General features: G+C 42.8%; 1 protein-coding gene across 1 annotated transcript in view; it reads right to left on the minus strand.

Moving 5' to 3' along the window:
• PRSS12 (serine protease 12) overlaps positions 1-13894 on the minus strand; it is a 55745-nt gene that overhangs the window by 18489 nt on the left and 23362 nt on the right. Inside the window, exons 5-7 of the mRNA XM_044428530.1 lie at positions 11453-11631; positions 4429-4570; positions 2683-2879 (exon numbers count right to left, since the gene is read on the minus strand). Coding sequence (XP_044284465.1) covers positions 2683-2879; positions 4429-4570; positions 11453-11631 — 518 coding nt within the window. The remainder of the gene's footprint in view (positions 1-2682; positions 2880-4428; positions 4571-11452; positions 11632-13894) is intronic.

Here is a 13894-nt window from a genome sequence, read left to right on the forward strand (position 1 = left end):
CTATCCAAGCATCTCCAAATCCCATTATTCAATGTAGTTCTTTGTTTTGTACTTTCATATATATGTCTGCAAGCTCCTCTGTTTGAAGCTTTTCAAGAGTGCTCCTAAACCTTTCCTGAGTGAAAAGAATTGAAAACTAGGACTGGCTTGATTACAATCTTATCTTCTCTCAGGAATGGTATGGCAGACTGCCAGTTCCCAAAGGTCTTTACAGCCAAAGGCTGAGCATCATTATACTATGATCTCATAAACACAATCAAGAGATTTTCTTCTAACCTTACATTTCCTCAAATTTTTAGCTCATCCTTTGCTGTTAGGGATGTATTATTTTTTACAAATACCTTCAGTTTTTTTTCTAACAAATGGGAGAGAAACTAGCAACTGTTCTACATATCAAAATGATATGTACAGTAAGCCATGACATTACTCTCATAATGTATGTTCCTAGAAACAATTATCTACACTTTACAGCACAATCTCATACATATCTGTTCACAAGTAAGTCCTGCTGAGTTCAGCGGGACTTACTCCCAGCTAACTGGAACAACTCCTCTTATCCTTGACTGGCTTGAAATGATGAGGCCAATAACATCCAGTTTACCTACTCCCAGGGTACATGATTCTGCCTTTAGTCCACAGAGGCTGAGTACACCCAGAATGTTGTGAGCTCCTGTCACTTCCTTACACACCTAATGTAAAACTCAAACTACATTCACATGTCATTTAGCCACAGTGCAGTGTATGTATTCTATCCTGTGAACTGGCCATAGGGTGAAGTGGTCAGGCTAATAGCTTCAATATAAGAAGAGAGACATAAGACATCCCTAATACGCTAAGGTCACATTCCTACTGCTTGCTCTGTGAGTGGAAGAGGCAACCTGAGTAGAGGCAACCTTCACCTCCTCACCCTCCTGCCCTGCAGATTTTATTAGACAGGGATTTTGGCATGTGAGGGTAAGAGACTAAAGAAGGCACTGGATAAACTGTACCCCCACCTTTTTGGTCTCCTCTTCCTTCCCACCAGAATGCTCCTTTTCCTCCTCTGAGATCACATTTAGCACAATTCTTTCTGCATCGACTGCAAAGGAATGGAGGAGGAAGGTTGGATCTCTGACCAGCTTCTGAGGTCAGATCACTGCCTCCAGCCTCAGAAGGAGGAACCTGTAAAATCACACAGTTCCTGGGATGTTCACCCAGGGACCGGACCGCAAAATTGCTCTCTAAAATGGCAACATAAATTGGCACTCTTTAGGTAGCAACCCTGCAGATGTTAAATTCCACCAATAAAAGAAATGTCTGGCATTTTACTAGAAGGCAAAATCTTGAACACATGGACAAAAGCATCTTAATCTAATTCAGAAAAGTAATTCTTATGCTTTTAGAAATATTTCCAGAAATTCAGCCTGATTTTTATATTTGGCACATTTCTCACAACTACTACTCTCAGAAATCTTTCTTAAATTTCAGAAATACTAAGCTATCCACTGAGAGTCAGTTCAGTTTAAAATATTACAGTAGATAGCAATGGATTACGTCTCCAGTTACGTCAGTCTTCATTTCTGCAACTATCATTTACGCCCCGAGGTTTCGGCAAGGGGCGGCATAGAAATGTAATAATAATAATAATAATTTAATTCAGTTGCACGTTTATAGAAGCCTTCCCTATAAGGATGTATAGCATCAGTGCTTAGGCCTAAATTTTCTTCCAGTTGTTATCACCATTAAAAACTCTTATTTTGCAAGAATACAGTTTCAGTGTAGATTCTTCTCATATTACCTGGGTAGCAATACAGGATATTAGCCATAAAAATATATAGATTTTATTGTCGGCCAACTTGTTACCACTTGGAGGATTTGTTCTGAACTGTGAAATTAATTCATCTCTCAGGTACCCAGAGTGAGTTTTGCCATATGGATGTATTTAACCATACCAGATCTTTTCTGCTCAGGTTAGGTTCCATTGCATTATGAGCACAGATGTTTTGTGTCCATATGAATAGGCATCATAATGTAAGTTCCTGTTATTTTTTATTTGAAATTTCCCATTCCTAGGAGATACACTTTGTCTCACCCACACAGAATTCTGTTTACATTATACTGCTGGGAAACATTATACCTTTGGGAAACCAAGATGTGTAAAAGGATAGCAATGAAAAGGGGTGGTGGGGAAGAATGGAAATAGAAATGCACAAATCGATTTAGCAAAAAAATGCATAATTGCAAGTTGGAATGAAATTCTATAATATAAATTTTTCAAGCTCACAATACATTTTGACAGGGAAAATGATTTGTTTAACTGTATGCCTCAAGTTACACTGTTGGTGAGGTATGAAGAGCTGTTTAACAGAGCTCCCTGTGAGGCTGGAAAATTGGATGCAGTCCTTCATTAAGATATAAACTAAGCTGCCTAACTTTCATTCCTGCATAGTCTTATTTCTCAGTGAAATGCTACTATCTGACTTTCTAACTCAAAGATGAAACTTATTTCTTTTGTGTTTAGGAGTAGGAATGAAAAATGAAGTCCATTCTTTCTATTCAGAATTTTTAGATACCTCCAGCCCCGCAAATCCCCCCTTATCATCAGTTGCTTGAAAAATGCCCTCAGTTTCAGAAGACATTTGCCACATGGCAGGGTGATGTGCAAGAATAAGACAGTTTTTGGATCTAGGCTTGATGACTTACCCAGCAAGACTCTGTGGCTGTCGTTGTCTTGATAGCAACTTAGGCTGATATCCTCCTGGTGGCTGCAGTCATGCTTTCCCCACTCCCTCTTTGGACACTGGGAGATAACAGCTTCCCTTCCAGAACAGCTGACATCATCCAGCCAGATGGGTCCCGTATTTTCTTCTAGATAGCGTTCTGAGACACTTTTGCCATGCCTGTTTACACACAGGTTAGTGTGTGCATTGTAAACAAAGCATAGTTGGTAAACAAAAGAAAGAAAATAATATTTTTGTAACAAAAAGTTCCAGTTCATAGCAAATATATTATTCTGCAGTAGTCCTGGGTTCAGCTTCCATTAAAATCTTTTCTATTTTAGGCAAACATTGCTCAGGATCCACTACCTTTAAATAAAGCTTGCTGCTACAATTCATGAATTTTACCAAGGTTTCCTACTAAAATCCATGGATATTTTACCAAGGGCCTAATTCAGCACAGCAATGAACCACGTGCAGAATTCCACATTTCATACTCCAATGCTGAAGCCTTACAGAGATGTACTTCTATCAACTGCTGAAATACAAGCACTCCCTTTGCTTATTCCTTTTTTCTGGAAGATTCGCCTTTTTACCTAACAGTTATACACTAAGTGCTAAAGAATATTCTACACTGCATGTGTAGCATGTAGCTCCCAACCTTTTATTCAAGATCATAGGGCCCCAGTTCAGGTAGTTTGGTGGTAAACCAGCCCAGCCATCTTCTTTAAAGTCATCTTCTACTCCCAAATCCCTTACCATGGTTAACATTTTAACTAAACACAATGTTTTATTGTATTTCCATACACTTTTATTGGCTGTAACCTGCCCAGGGACCCATGTGGCTAATGGGGCAGTCTAAAAATCAAATAACGGATAAATAATAAATATTGAACATGGAAAGAGCCAGCCAGGGTTCCTGCTTAACACTGGATCTAAAACTTTGGAATCCACAGACCAGAAAGGAAAACGAGCGTTGGAAGAAGCACACAATCCTATAGACCAGGCCAGATTGCTTAAGATGGCAAAGTGATCATCGAACCAATCCTAATTATTTGCTTGTTTTCATTTTTGCATCTATTTGCTCTGCTGACAATTCAGACATTTCTCTGAACTGTTTTCAGGCAACATAGATTCCTGGATGTAAGACTGGACTACTTGGCATTATTATTGATGGGTTAAACACTCATTGAGTCATCGAAACATGGTGGCATGGTTTGTTGAAGCCTTCAATTAACTCATGGATTTTTCCTGGGATGACAGTCGTTTCCTCCTCCATCAAGTTTCCCAGGTTTGGACCATACAGCAAGCTGGTGTCTGCAGGTGCCATTCAAAAATAGTACCTGACATGACAGTAAATTAATCTATGGTGAACTCTCATGTCATGGAAACCAGTTTACTGTTAGGAAAATAATGACTGAATTAATGAAGTATATCATTTTCCCAATATAGAGAGAACTAAAAAACTAGATTATAATTTAAGCTTTTCATCTAAAGAGTAATGTCTAAATCAGGCCATCTTGTCCCACATGTATCCTGAAACTTGTTTCTAAGTAATGGGTGTTGTAGTTAAATGTGTTTCTTGAAAGACAGCATATCAAACTGGTCAGAGTTCAACCATAAATAAATGAAGCAGGTACCCATGAAATTCTGCACAATACAAGGAAACATTTTTCCAATTATCAGCATTGCTCTGGAAAGCAATTAGCAGTTAGACATAAATTGACCTTACTTAAAGCCCAGCTGCCGACAAACCACTTGTGTGTTCAGTTCGGTCCACCCGTCGTCACAGATGGTGCCCCACTGTCCTTTGTAAAGGACTTCCAAACGTCCCTCGTGGCTGCCTTTCCCACCTGCTAATCGGATCGCGCCATCTGTGACATTAAAAATAAGAGTCAGTCCTGCTTGACAGACAGGCAGTGGAGAAAAGCAACTGCATTATAAATGTTGTGCAATGTAAATTTATCTAGTTTTAAACGAAAGGAGATGAAAGCCTCAGTACCTGCACAGATCCTGTTTTCATTAGCCAGGAATTTAAACAAGTCTTAACCATTAGTCCAGAAATGCATTAGAGTTAACAAAATGTCAGTGCACTTGCTTTATTTGTAAATATGTTTGTCACAGAAATTTTATGTGATGATTATTACAGAAATGCAGAAGATAGTTCCCAGTTCCAGACACTATAACGGGAAAAAGTTATGGAGGACAAGAAAGACAAATAACTGAAACAAAACAGGTAATGGGCACAAGAGGCAATACGAAGGAGTATGGAGAAAAGTAAGGCCATGTGTAGAAGAAGCTGGTTTCAAAGGAAGGACCATTTTCTATTCCTGCATAACAATTGCAGCTGCAAAATAAGCAGGTTGCTTACCTGTAACTGATGTTCTTCGAGTGGCCATCTGTGCAGTCACACATATAGATGCTGCGCCTGCGCAGTGCCTAGGCCGGAAAGATTGAAAGCTAACGGTTTTGGCAGGAAAAACTCCGCTCCCCCTCCCCTCGGTAGTATATATAGAGCGGAGTGTCCGCCATTTTCTCCAGTCTTTGGAGACCGTATGTTTGCCATCTCATGGAAGAAGGTGGCATAACAACCTAGCATGTACCGACACATTCCCTTTCGGTATCAATGTTGCAAGTATGAGGTTCCGAAGCAGTATTATACGGTACCGAGAATGACACCACTCACCGACACTGAGCGGGGCCGGCGGGTGGGTTGTGTGACTGCACAGATGGCCACTCGAAGAACATCAGTTACAGGTAAGCAACCTGCTTTTCTTCGTCGTGGCCTCTGTGCATCACACATATGGGTGAATAGCAAGCTTACCAGAAACGGTGGCGGGAGGTGTCGCTATTGAAGAACGGCAGAAAGGACAGCCCTCCCGAATGAGCAGTCTCTTTTGGCAAGCACATCAAGATGATAGTGCTTTGTACAAGGCGTAGCCCAAGTTGCTGCCTTACAGACATCGTGGATCGGGACACCTGCAGCACGAACGCGGAGGAAGCTGAGACCGCTCTAGTGGAATGGCCCCTTGGAACAACAGGTAAGTCCAGGTTTGAGAGTTGGTACAGCAACGAAATGGTTTGAACGATCCATTTCGACAGCCTCTGAGACGAAACAGGCAATCCTTGGTCTCGCTCAGAATACTTTATTGGAACAGATTCCGTGAGCCAGGCAACTTCTAACATCTAAGGTGTGCAAGGACCTCTCGACCAAGTTTGACGGCGATGGGAAAAAAGCAGGCAATACAATGTCTTGGTTCAGGTGAAATGGAGTGACAACTTTAGGCAAAAAAGTAGGGTCCATCCTCAGGACCACCTTTTCCTTATGGAAGTTTAAATAAGGTGGATTGATTCGAAAAGCACAAAGTTCACTGGCTCTATGAGCTGAAGTAACTGCAACTAAAAAAGCCGTTTTCCATGAAACAAGGCGTAAATCGACAGTGGCTAACAGTTCGAACGGTGGTTTTGTAAGCGCCTGTAAGACAACCGAGAGACTCCATGTCGGCATAAATGGCCAAATAGACGGGTGGAGATTCTGCAGGCCTTTAAGAAATTTCCTAATAAGCGGCTGTGAAAACACTGACAGTCCTTGTACTACACCACGATAATGTGAAACTGCAGCTGCATAAACCTTAATTGAGGAGGGTTTGCAGTCCTGAGCAATGCAGGTGCAGCAAAAACTGAAGAATGTTCCCAACTGACACCGTAAGTGGGTTAAACGAGCTAGATTGCGCGAAGGATGAAAAACGATGCCGCTTCGTCGTGTAGGACTTTTGGGTGGACAATCTTAGTGCAGACTCGAGAATCCTTACAACCTCCGGATCCAAAGGATTCGGTCCCGACAATATTCCCGTTGGTACCGAGTCAGTGAGGGGATCAGAATGATCATGAGTTGAGGTACCTAGTGATCTAGTAGATCTCTGTTCCAAACGAGATCCCCTGAGTCAATGAATCCTCCACGCAGTGAGGTTCAATGACGACAGTTCCAGGTGACGGACAGTCCTGTTTTGTTGGGTTAGCAAATCTTGTGTGAGCGGAAGGTGAAGGAAATTGCCCTTCGAGATCCGAAGGAGAGTGGAGAACCATGCTTGACGAGGCCACCAAGGTGCTATGAGTATTCCCGTGGCATTGTCTTGCATGATCTTCGAGACGACTTTGGTCAGCAGAGGAATAGGTGGGAATGTGTAGAACCTGAGATATGTCCATGTAATCATAAGGGCATCTCCCATCAATCCTGGTCCTATTCCCGCCCTGGAACAGAACCTTTTGCACACCTTGTTTCTGTGGGTAGCAAAGAAATCTATGTCCGAATGTCCCCACAGTTGGAACAATTGGGTGCAAACTTGGTGGTTTAGTTCCCATTCGTGCGTGATCGACATATGTCTGCTCAAGGAGTCCGCCTCTTCGTTGTCGGTCCCGACCAGATGGACCGCCAAAAGGGTTATGCCTCTCAGGATACACCACTCCCAAAAGTCCATGGACAGGTGGGCCAGGGAGGTGGATTTTGTGCCGCCCTGTTTGTTGATATAGAATACTGCCACTATGCTGTCTGATGTGAGCTGTATCACTCGTTGGTGAAGAATGGTTTCGAAGGACCATAGCGCCTTGAAGATTGCTAACAGCTCTAGATAATTTATGTGGCTCAGTGATTCCTGACAGTTCCACATGCCTGGGGATCGAAGCCCTGTCCATACCGCACCCCACCCAACCAACGAAGTGTCGGTGTATAGAGTCCTCGTCAGGTAAGGGGTAATGAACGGGGTCCCACATTCAGATTGGGTGGAGATTCCCACCAAGTCAATGTCTGTAAAACTGTGTGGGGTACACAAAGAAGTTTGTTCGGTGAATCTCTTTGTGGACGAAAAGTTCTTGTTGAACCAGAGTTGAAGCGGACGAAACTTCAACCTGGCATGTGGGACAATGGCGACTGTGGCTGCCATGTGACCCAAAAGTCTTTGTATGGAAAGCGCTGTGACTACGCAGTCTTGTCGAATCTGAGGGATGCAGGCACAGAGGCTGTCTTGACGAGCCTGGGGGAGGAAAGCCCTTGCCACCATAGTTGGGCTCCGATAAAGTCTATCACCTGTGTAGGAACAAGGAATGATTTTTCACTGTTAATGCAAAGTCCAAGGTTGTCCAATAATGTACAAACAGCATGAACAGCTGACAGTAGGGTTTCACGGGTCTGTGACACTATAAGCCAGTCATCCAGGTAAGGGTAGACTTGGATGCCATGAAGTCGAAGATGAGCACAGACTGCAGCCAGACATTTCGTGAAGACCCTCAGAGCCGTGGCTAAGCCAAACGGAAGGACATTAAACTCGTAAATGTCAGTTCCGACGGTGAAACGCAGAAGATGCCTATGACTTCGGTGAATCGAAATATGGAAATAGGCATCCTTTAAGTCAAGGGAGGCGAACCAATCCTCTCTCCTCAGCAGTGGAAGAATATTTTGGAGGGTATAATTCGAAATTTCTTTGGTTTGATAAATTTGTTGATATTCTGGAGGTCCAAAATTGGACAAAGACCACCGTCTCATTTCAGGACTATAAAATATCTAGAGTAGAATCTGTGCAGTCCCTCTGAACTGGAAACCCGTTGAATCACTCCCTTATGAAGCAGTTGTCGCACTTCGCTCACTAACACCGGGGAGTGCGGTGTAAATCGAATCGGGCTTGACATAGGAACGGTATTGAATTCTATTCTGTATCCGAGCAGGATAACTGACAGGACCCACCGATCAGATGTAATGGACTTCCAAATGGGGAGTTGGCCTTGCAGCAGTTCCCCAAAAGGGAGGGGGGAAGGGTGAGTATGGAGGTGGAGGAGAGGTTCGCATGTCCCATCAGTGTTGACACTTCTCAGTATCGAAACGCCGACGATTTTGTGGAAAACGCTGATGAGGTTGTTGTCTTCTGTGTTGTGGCATAGACCCTACGCGCCAGGGTATCAATCTTGCACCCCTCCTTATCTCTGGGGGTGGTATGGCCTCTAGCTTCCCTGCCCTGAGATGATTCGACCACCACAGAGTTTGGCTTAGGGTGGTGAAGCAGAAAGGGGATGTTGCTCTCTCAGACCCGATACATGGACTTGTATCTTCTCACCGTAGGTTGAGTTTGAGAAGGCAAGTCCCATGGTTGCATCATTGCCTGCTGCAGAGTTGTAATAAGTGGCAAGACGATTGCTGGTGATTGCTCTCTCCGGGCAATGTCGTAGAACTTGTCGGTGCTCGGATCTGGCTGATGTTGCACCTCGATCTCGAGCGACCGAACAAGTCTAGACATAAGCTCCCCGAATGAAATGTGGGGTTCTTCAGGTGATGACGGACCTTGCGATGTAATCATGCCGTCTGGGGAGGTAGAGTCGGCATCCGAGTCTGAGTCGGGTCCAGAACAGTATGGTTCCAATGAGGAGGTCCCTGGAAAAGCAGGACACTCGGGCTCTACATGCTGGGAAGTAGACGGCAGATCCTCATGAACAGAAGGTGAAGAGTGATCCCGCGAGTGAGGATGAAATCCAAAGGAATGGTAGTCCTCCCAACCTCTCGGGTAGTCACAGTAGGGTCGGAACCATCCTTCTTCCCGCCTCTCATCCATTCGGGTCCGAGGTGGTGGTGATGGAGCTCGGTCCCTAGCTCTCGCCGTAGGCGTAGGAGTCGGGGACTGGGCCCTCGGAGGAGAATCCTGAATCTCCCCATCGGACATCGACTCACGATGCTGCTCTTCGGGCAGTGGAATAGGCATGCCCTGTTGAGGAGCAGATTGCATCCGGAGGAGTAACCTGCATCACCACCTGAAGCATCGGTACCGATGGCGTTGGTACCGAGGCTGCCGTCGGGATCGATGGGGCTGTCGAACCCGAATCCCGATGACTCTTCTTATGAGGCGGTTTTGCCACCTTATCTTTCTTCGCCTTTTTGTGAGCCGAAGATTGATCCAATCCCCCGTGCTTCCTCTTTTCCCGTGTTTATGAGGGGGGAACGAGGTAACTGAGCCCCTGGGGGGAAATTTCCACCACCGGCTGGTTGCGGCTGAGGCATAGGCAGCGTGGGTGAAGGGCGTTGCCCGGACATGCCCGCGGCAGAGGCTGGGCGTTGAACTGGCTCGGACGAGGTTGAGGCCTTGCGCTTAGCAGATGGAGCATGTGCTGGCCCGGGTTTTCCTGCAGGCTGATCGGATTGCATCAGCACTTGATCCCAAAGGAGTTTGTGCAGCCGGTTCTCCCTATTCTTTCAAGCTTGCTTAGTGAAAGCAAGGCAATGGCGGCATTTATCAGTCCTGTGCCCCTTGCTGAGGCAAAGGAGGCACAAGTCATGTGGGTCCGCAGGAGACATTTTGGACCCACATTTGCGGAAGGCCGCTCGCTGCGCCATCGCAGAAAAGGAAGAAATAGAATATAGAAAAGAGGGAAAAGTAATATATTTTGGGGTTTGGTTTTTTTTATTGGAACAAGTAAAGAGAAAAAGAAGATATAAACTGGAACGAGGAAATAATAACTTGGAATAAGAGTAATAAGATAAACAGTAAGTAATGAACAATACTGAGTCAAGCGAGAGACGAACAGGCACGAGGCACAGCGAATGGCGGCCGCAAAAGACTGGAGGAAATGGTGGACATTCCGCTCTATATATACTACTGAGGGGAGGGGGAGCGGAGTTTTTCCCGCCAAAACCGTTAGCTTTCAATCTTTCCGGCCTAGGCACTGTGCAGGCGCAGCACCCATATGTGTGATGCACAGAGGCCACGACGAAGAACCATTCTTACATGTAATACTGTTGCACCTCTTGGTTTCTTTTTAAATTACTTTTACAAAATGTTCTGTCTTAATGCCTAGAAACTCTGCTACGTGGGATCCTCTAGGATTGATCATAGTTTAGACTAAGCTATTCTATTACAGTAAGTCTAGAATAAACTACTCAATTATAGTAAGAATTTTTACTTTCCAGCTGTTAGAAAATACAGAATATTGGTAAAATGCTACATCTGGGAAGAACACAATACTATTAGGATATTAGGCACAACATGCATGTGCTGTTATGTTTGGGCGAAGGACTTTTCTCTCTCTGAGAGAGAAGAGCATGTTGTTTATAAGATATGTGGAATTCCATATGGTTCAACATACCCACTTACTAGTCTCTATCTCAGCTCCACCAAATATACCCACCTATACAAGGTATTGTATAGATTAGTTGACAACAAATATATTTACATACTGCAGGAAATCAAGAGCAAATCCAGTTTTGTCATGTGTAAGCAGAAATTTGCAATCACATGTATATACTATGCTTTTGCACGTACATATAAAGAATTCCATGCGCACAAATTGAAAACCAATGCATGAGGAGCCCTCAGTCCAAACTCTTATCTCTTATTTTAGAATTCAGAAAACTTTATTGGCATTTGGTGAACATTACAAAATAATCATGGATATATTACTGTTCCTAGAAACACTACAATTGTACCTTTAGAAGTTCAGGATCATAACTGCTCATAAATAATGTCCTTCTGAAATTATGCCCACTGTATATATTTTGCTCTATCATGCACTGCTTGTCATGACTAAGAAAGGTAGGATGTAGTCCATTAAAATATGTTAAGCCACATATGACATACATATGAATAACTCTCCTCCCACATAATAAGGGACTTCTCCTACCATCTTGCCACCACATTACAAAAGACTATCACAACCTATCTTCATAAATGGTATCAGTTGTACTGTTAACCCTTAGATAATCAAAGTCCTTTACAACCTACCTGCTAGAGGTGTGCAGGAAACTCCTGCATCTTCTTTGTGGCCACAGTTGTGTTCCTGCCAGGAGCTCTTTAGGCACTGTTCTATCGACAGCTCATTTCCTGTACAACGCATTTCATCCAGTAGCACAGGACCTGAGCCTTCTCCAAAATACGCCTGGCTCCATGCCTTGGCAATTCCCCTATTCAAACAAAACAAAGCATACAGCTTTACTTTATTAGAGTCTCTAATTTTACTGCTGAAATTATTTGCATGGCTTTGCACAAATGCTACAGTACAAGCAATACGGTACTGTAGGATTCAAGTAGGTATACAAAATTATTACCTTTGATGCATTTTTGTTAAGAGGAGCCCTTGACAGATTTTGTTTCACCCACTAAGTGTATACATTTTCATCAGGAAATCAGAATAGATCAGCTCGTTCAAAGATTCTGGCCTTAATTTAGGTATTCGTACAGATAAGAAGTCAGAAATTAAATTAAAAGTTGAGCTCTATTTCAGTTCTAAAGAAAAGAGCTGAAATAAAAGAGGTAATAGAGACAAGGACCACTGCTTACACCCTTATTTCTGTATAAGGGTGTTATATATTTGAGAGGCAGAAATAAGGAGTTGGAGTGGATGAACTGATTCTCCGCTTCATTTTGTCCCTGCCTACCCTGCAGGAAGCCCGGGGCACTCCTCTTTCTTTCTCGGCGGCCATCATTACATCTTGTGCAAGGAATTCCATGGTTTTCATATGTGCCATGTGAAGAAATGCTTCCTTTTATTTGTCCTCAGTCTCCCACCAATCATCTTTATGGCAGAACCCTGAATCATAGCATTAGTGTAGTATTATGAGGGACAAAAATGTCTCCTTATTCACTTTCTCCACACTATGCATAATTTTGTACTCCTCTATCATGTCTTCCATCACTTGCATCTTCTTCAAGCTAAACTGTCCCAGACGTTGTAACTTTCCCTCATAGAGGAGGTCTCCAGATCCTTGATCATTGAGGTTTAGGCTAGATTATCTTCAGATTCCCTACCTCAAGTCCCAGAATTCTATGAGTCTGGATACTGCACTCAATATCTGAGACCTTCCTCTCAGAATCATCTCAGAGAAGGGCTTGGTGGGTAGCAACAAGGAAAAGGGCCTTCTCTGTGACAGTCCCCAATTATGGAAAAATTTCCCTACCAAGGCATACCTGGCACCAACAATCCAGCACTGGGTTCAAACTCCCTCTATGTTGTGGCATTTAACAGCTCTAAATAGCACATAAGTCAGGTATTTTAACAGGCCCAGTTATACTTGAGCTGTGTCCAAGTTGTTCAAATCAATTACAATTTTAATTTTTAAAATCTTTGTATTGAATTTTTATGCTCTTTTTATGATCTTTTTACTGTCCTTTTTATTTTATACTTATTTTATTGTATTTTATTTGTTTTCTGCTGCTTGCAAGCTCTGGGTATTGAGCAGTACAGAAATAAAATAATTAAAAATAATATGTGCTCTATTGAGACTATGTCTTTAAATATACGTGCTCTGTTGTGGCTAAGCATAGAAGCCAGAAATTCAAATTATATAATGGGCTTCTTTTTTATTTTAGCATGCACAAAGTATGCAATTAGATGAGCCATATTCTTTCCTTGTCACTGGAAAACTAATCCTGGTAGGTTTTATTGCAGTGTGATGCCAAATGAAGCTACGAGAGGGCAGGAAGGTTATTTCCAAGAAGCTTTTATTTTACAGTTTGCAGAACATTTCCAGCTAGATTAACCAAAATGACAGATGTAGCTCAGCTTCTCTCCCCAAGCCTATTCCAACCCCAGCCGCTATACCTATATATTTTCCGTCATGGTAAATTTCAGTTCAGGCATAATGAGCCTACCTGCTAAGGCATCTTGCTCTTTTTAAGCCCACCAGTCTATAGGCTCATATAAAACCATCTGGTGGGGACTATTTAACTATCATTTCATAAACACAAGGCACAGAAGCCAGACGGTCAACCTCTCAAGTTAAAAAAACAACAACATTACAAGCAGGATTATAGGGCAAATGTCATTTCGCTTTAGTGCAGTGAGCGCCTTCCAAGCTAGCGCCTTCCAGATGCACAGAAGAACATCATTTTCATCCATATCACACTTGGCATTTTCTTTAATCCTTTTGATCCATTACTAGCATCCCAGTCTGAAGGCAGACTGGACCAAAATGTAGTAACTGCATACATCATTCTAATATTAATGTGTTAATTTGTTTGCTTTTCAACTACCTTATTAACATTTATACTAACCTTTGGTCTTGCAAAGGTCACTTTTTCATAACAAAACAATGTTTAAGAATCAAATCTTGTGAAATCTACCACATACCTATTCAGCAAAGCTAAAGGCCTTCCTCTTGTCTGCATTAAACTTATTCATCCTCATTAGGAACATTACCAGCTCTTAATGTCCACTACTATGTATTC

The sequence above is a fragment of the Varanus komodoensis genome, unplaced genomic scaffold, assembly GCF_004798865.1.
Source record: "Varanus komodoensis strain SLA01 unplaced genomic scaffold, ASM479886v1 scaffold2, whole genome shotgun sequence".
Lineage (NCBI taxonomy): Eukaryota > Metazoa > Chordata > Lepidosauria > Squamata > Varanidae > Varanus > Varanus komodoensis.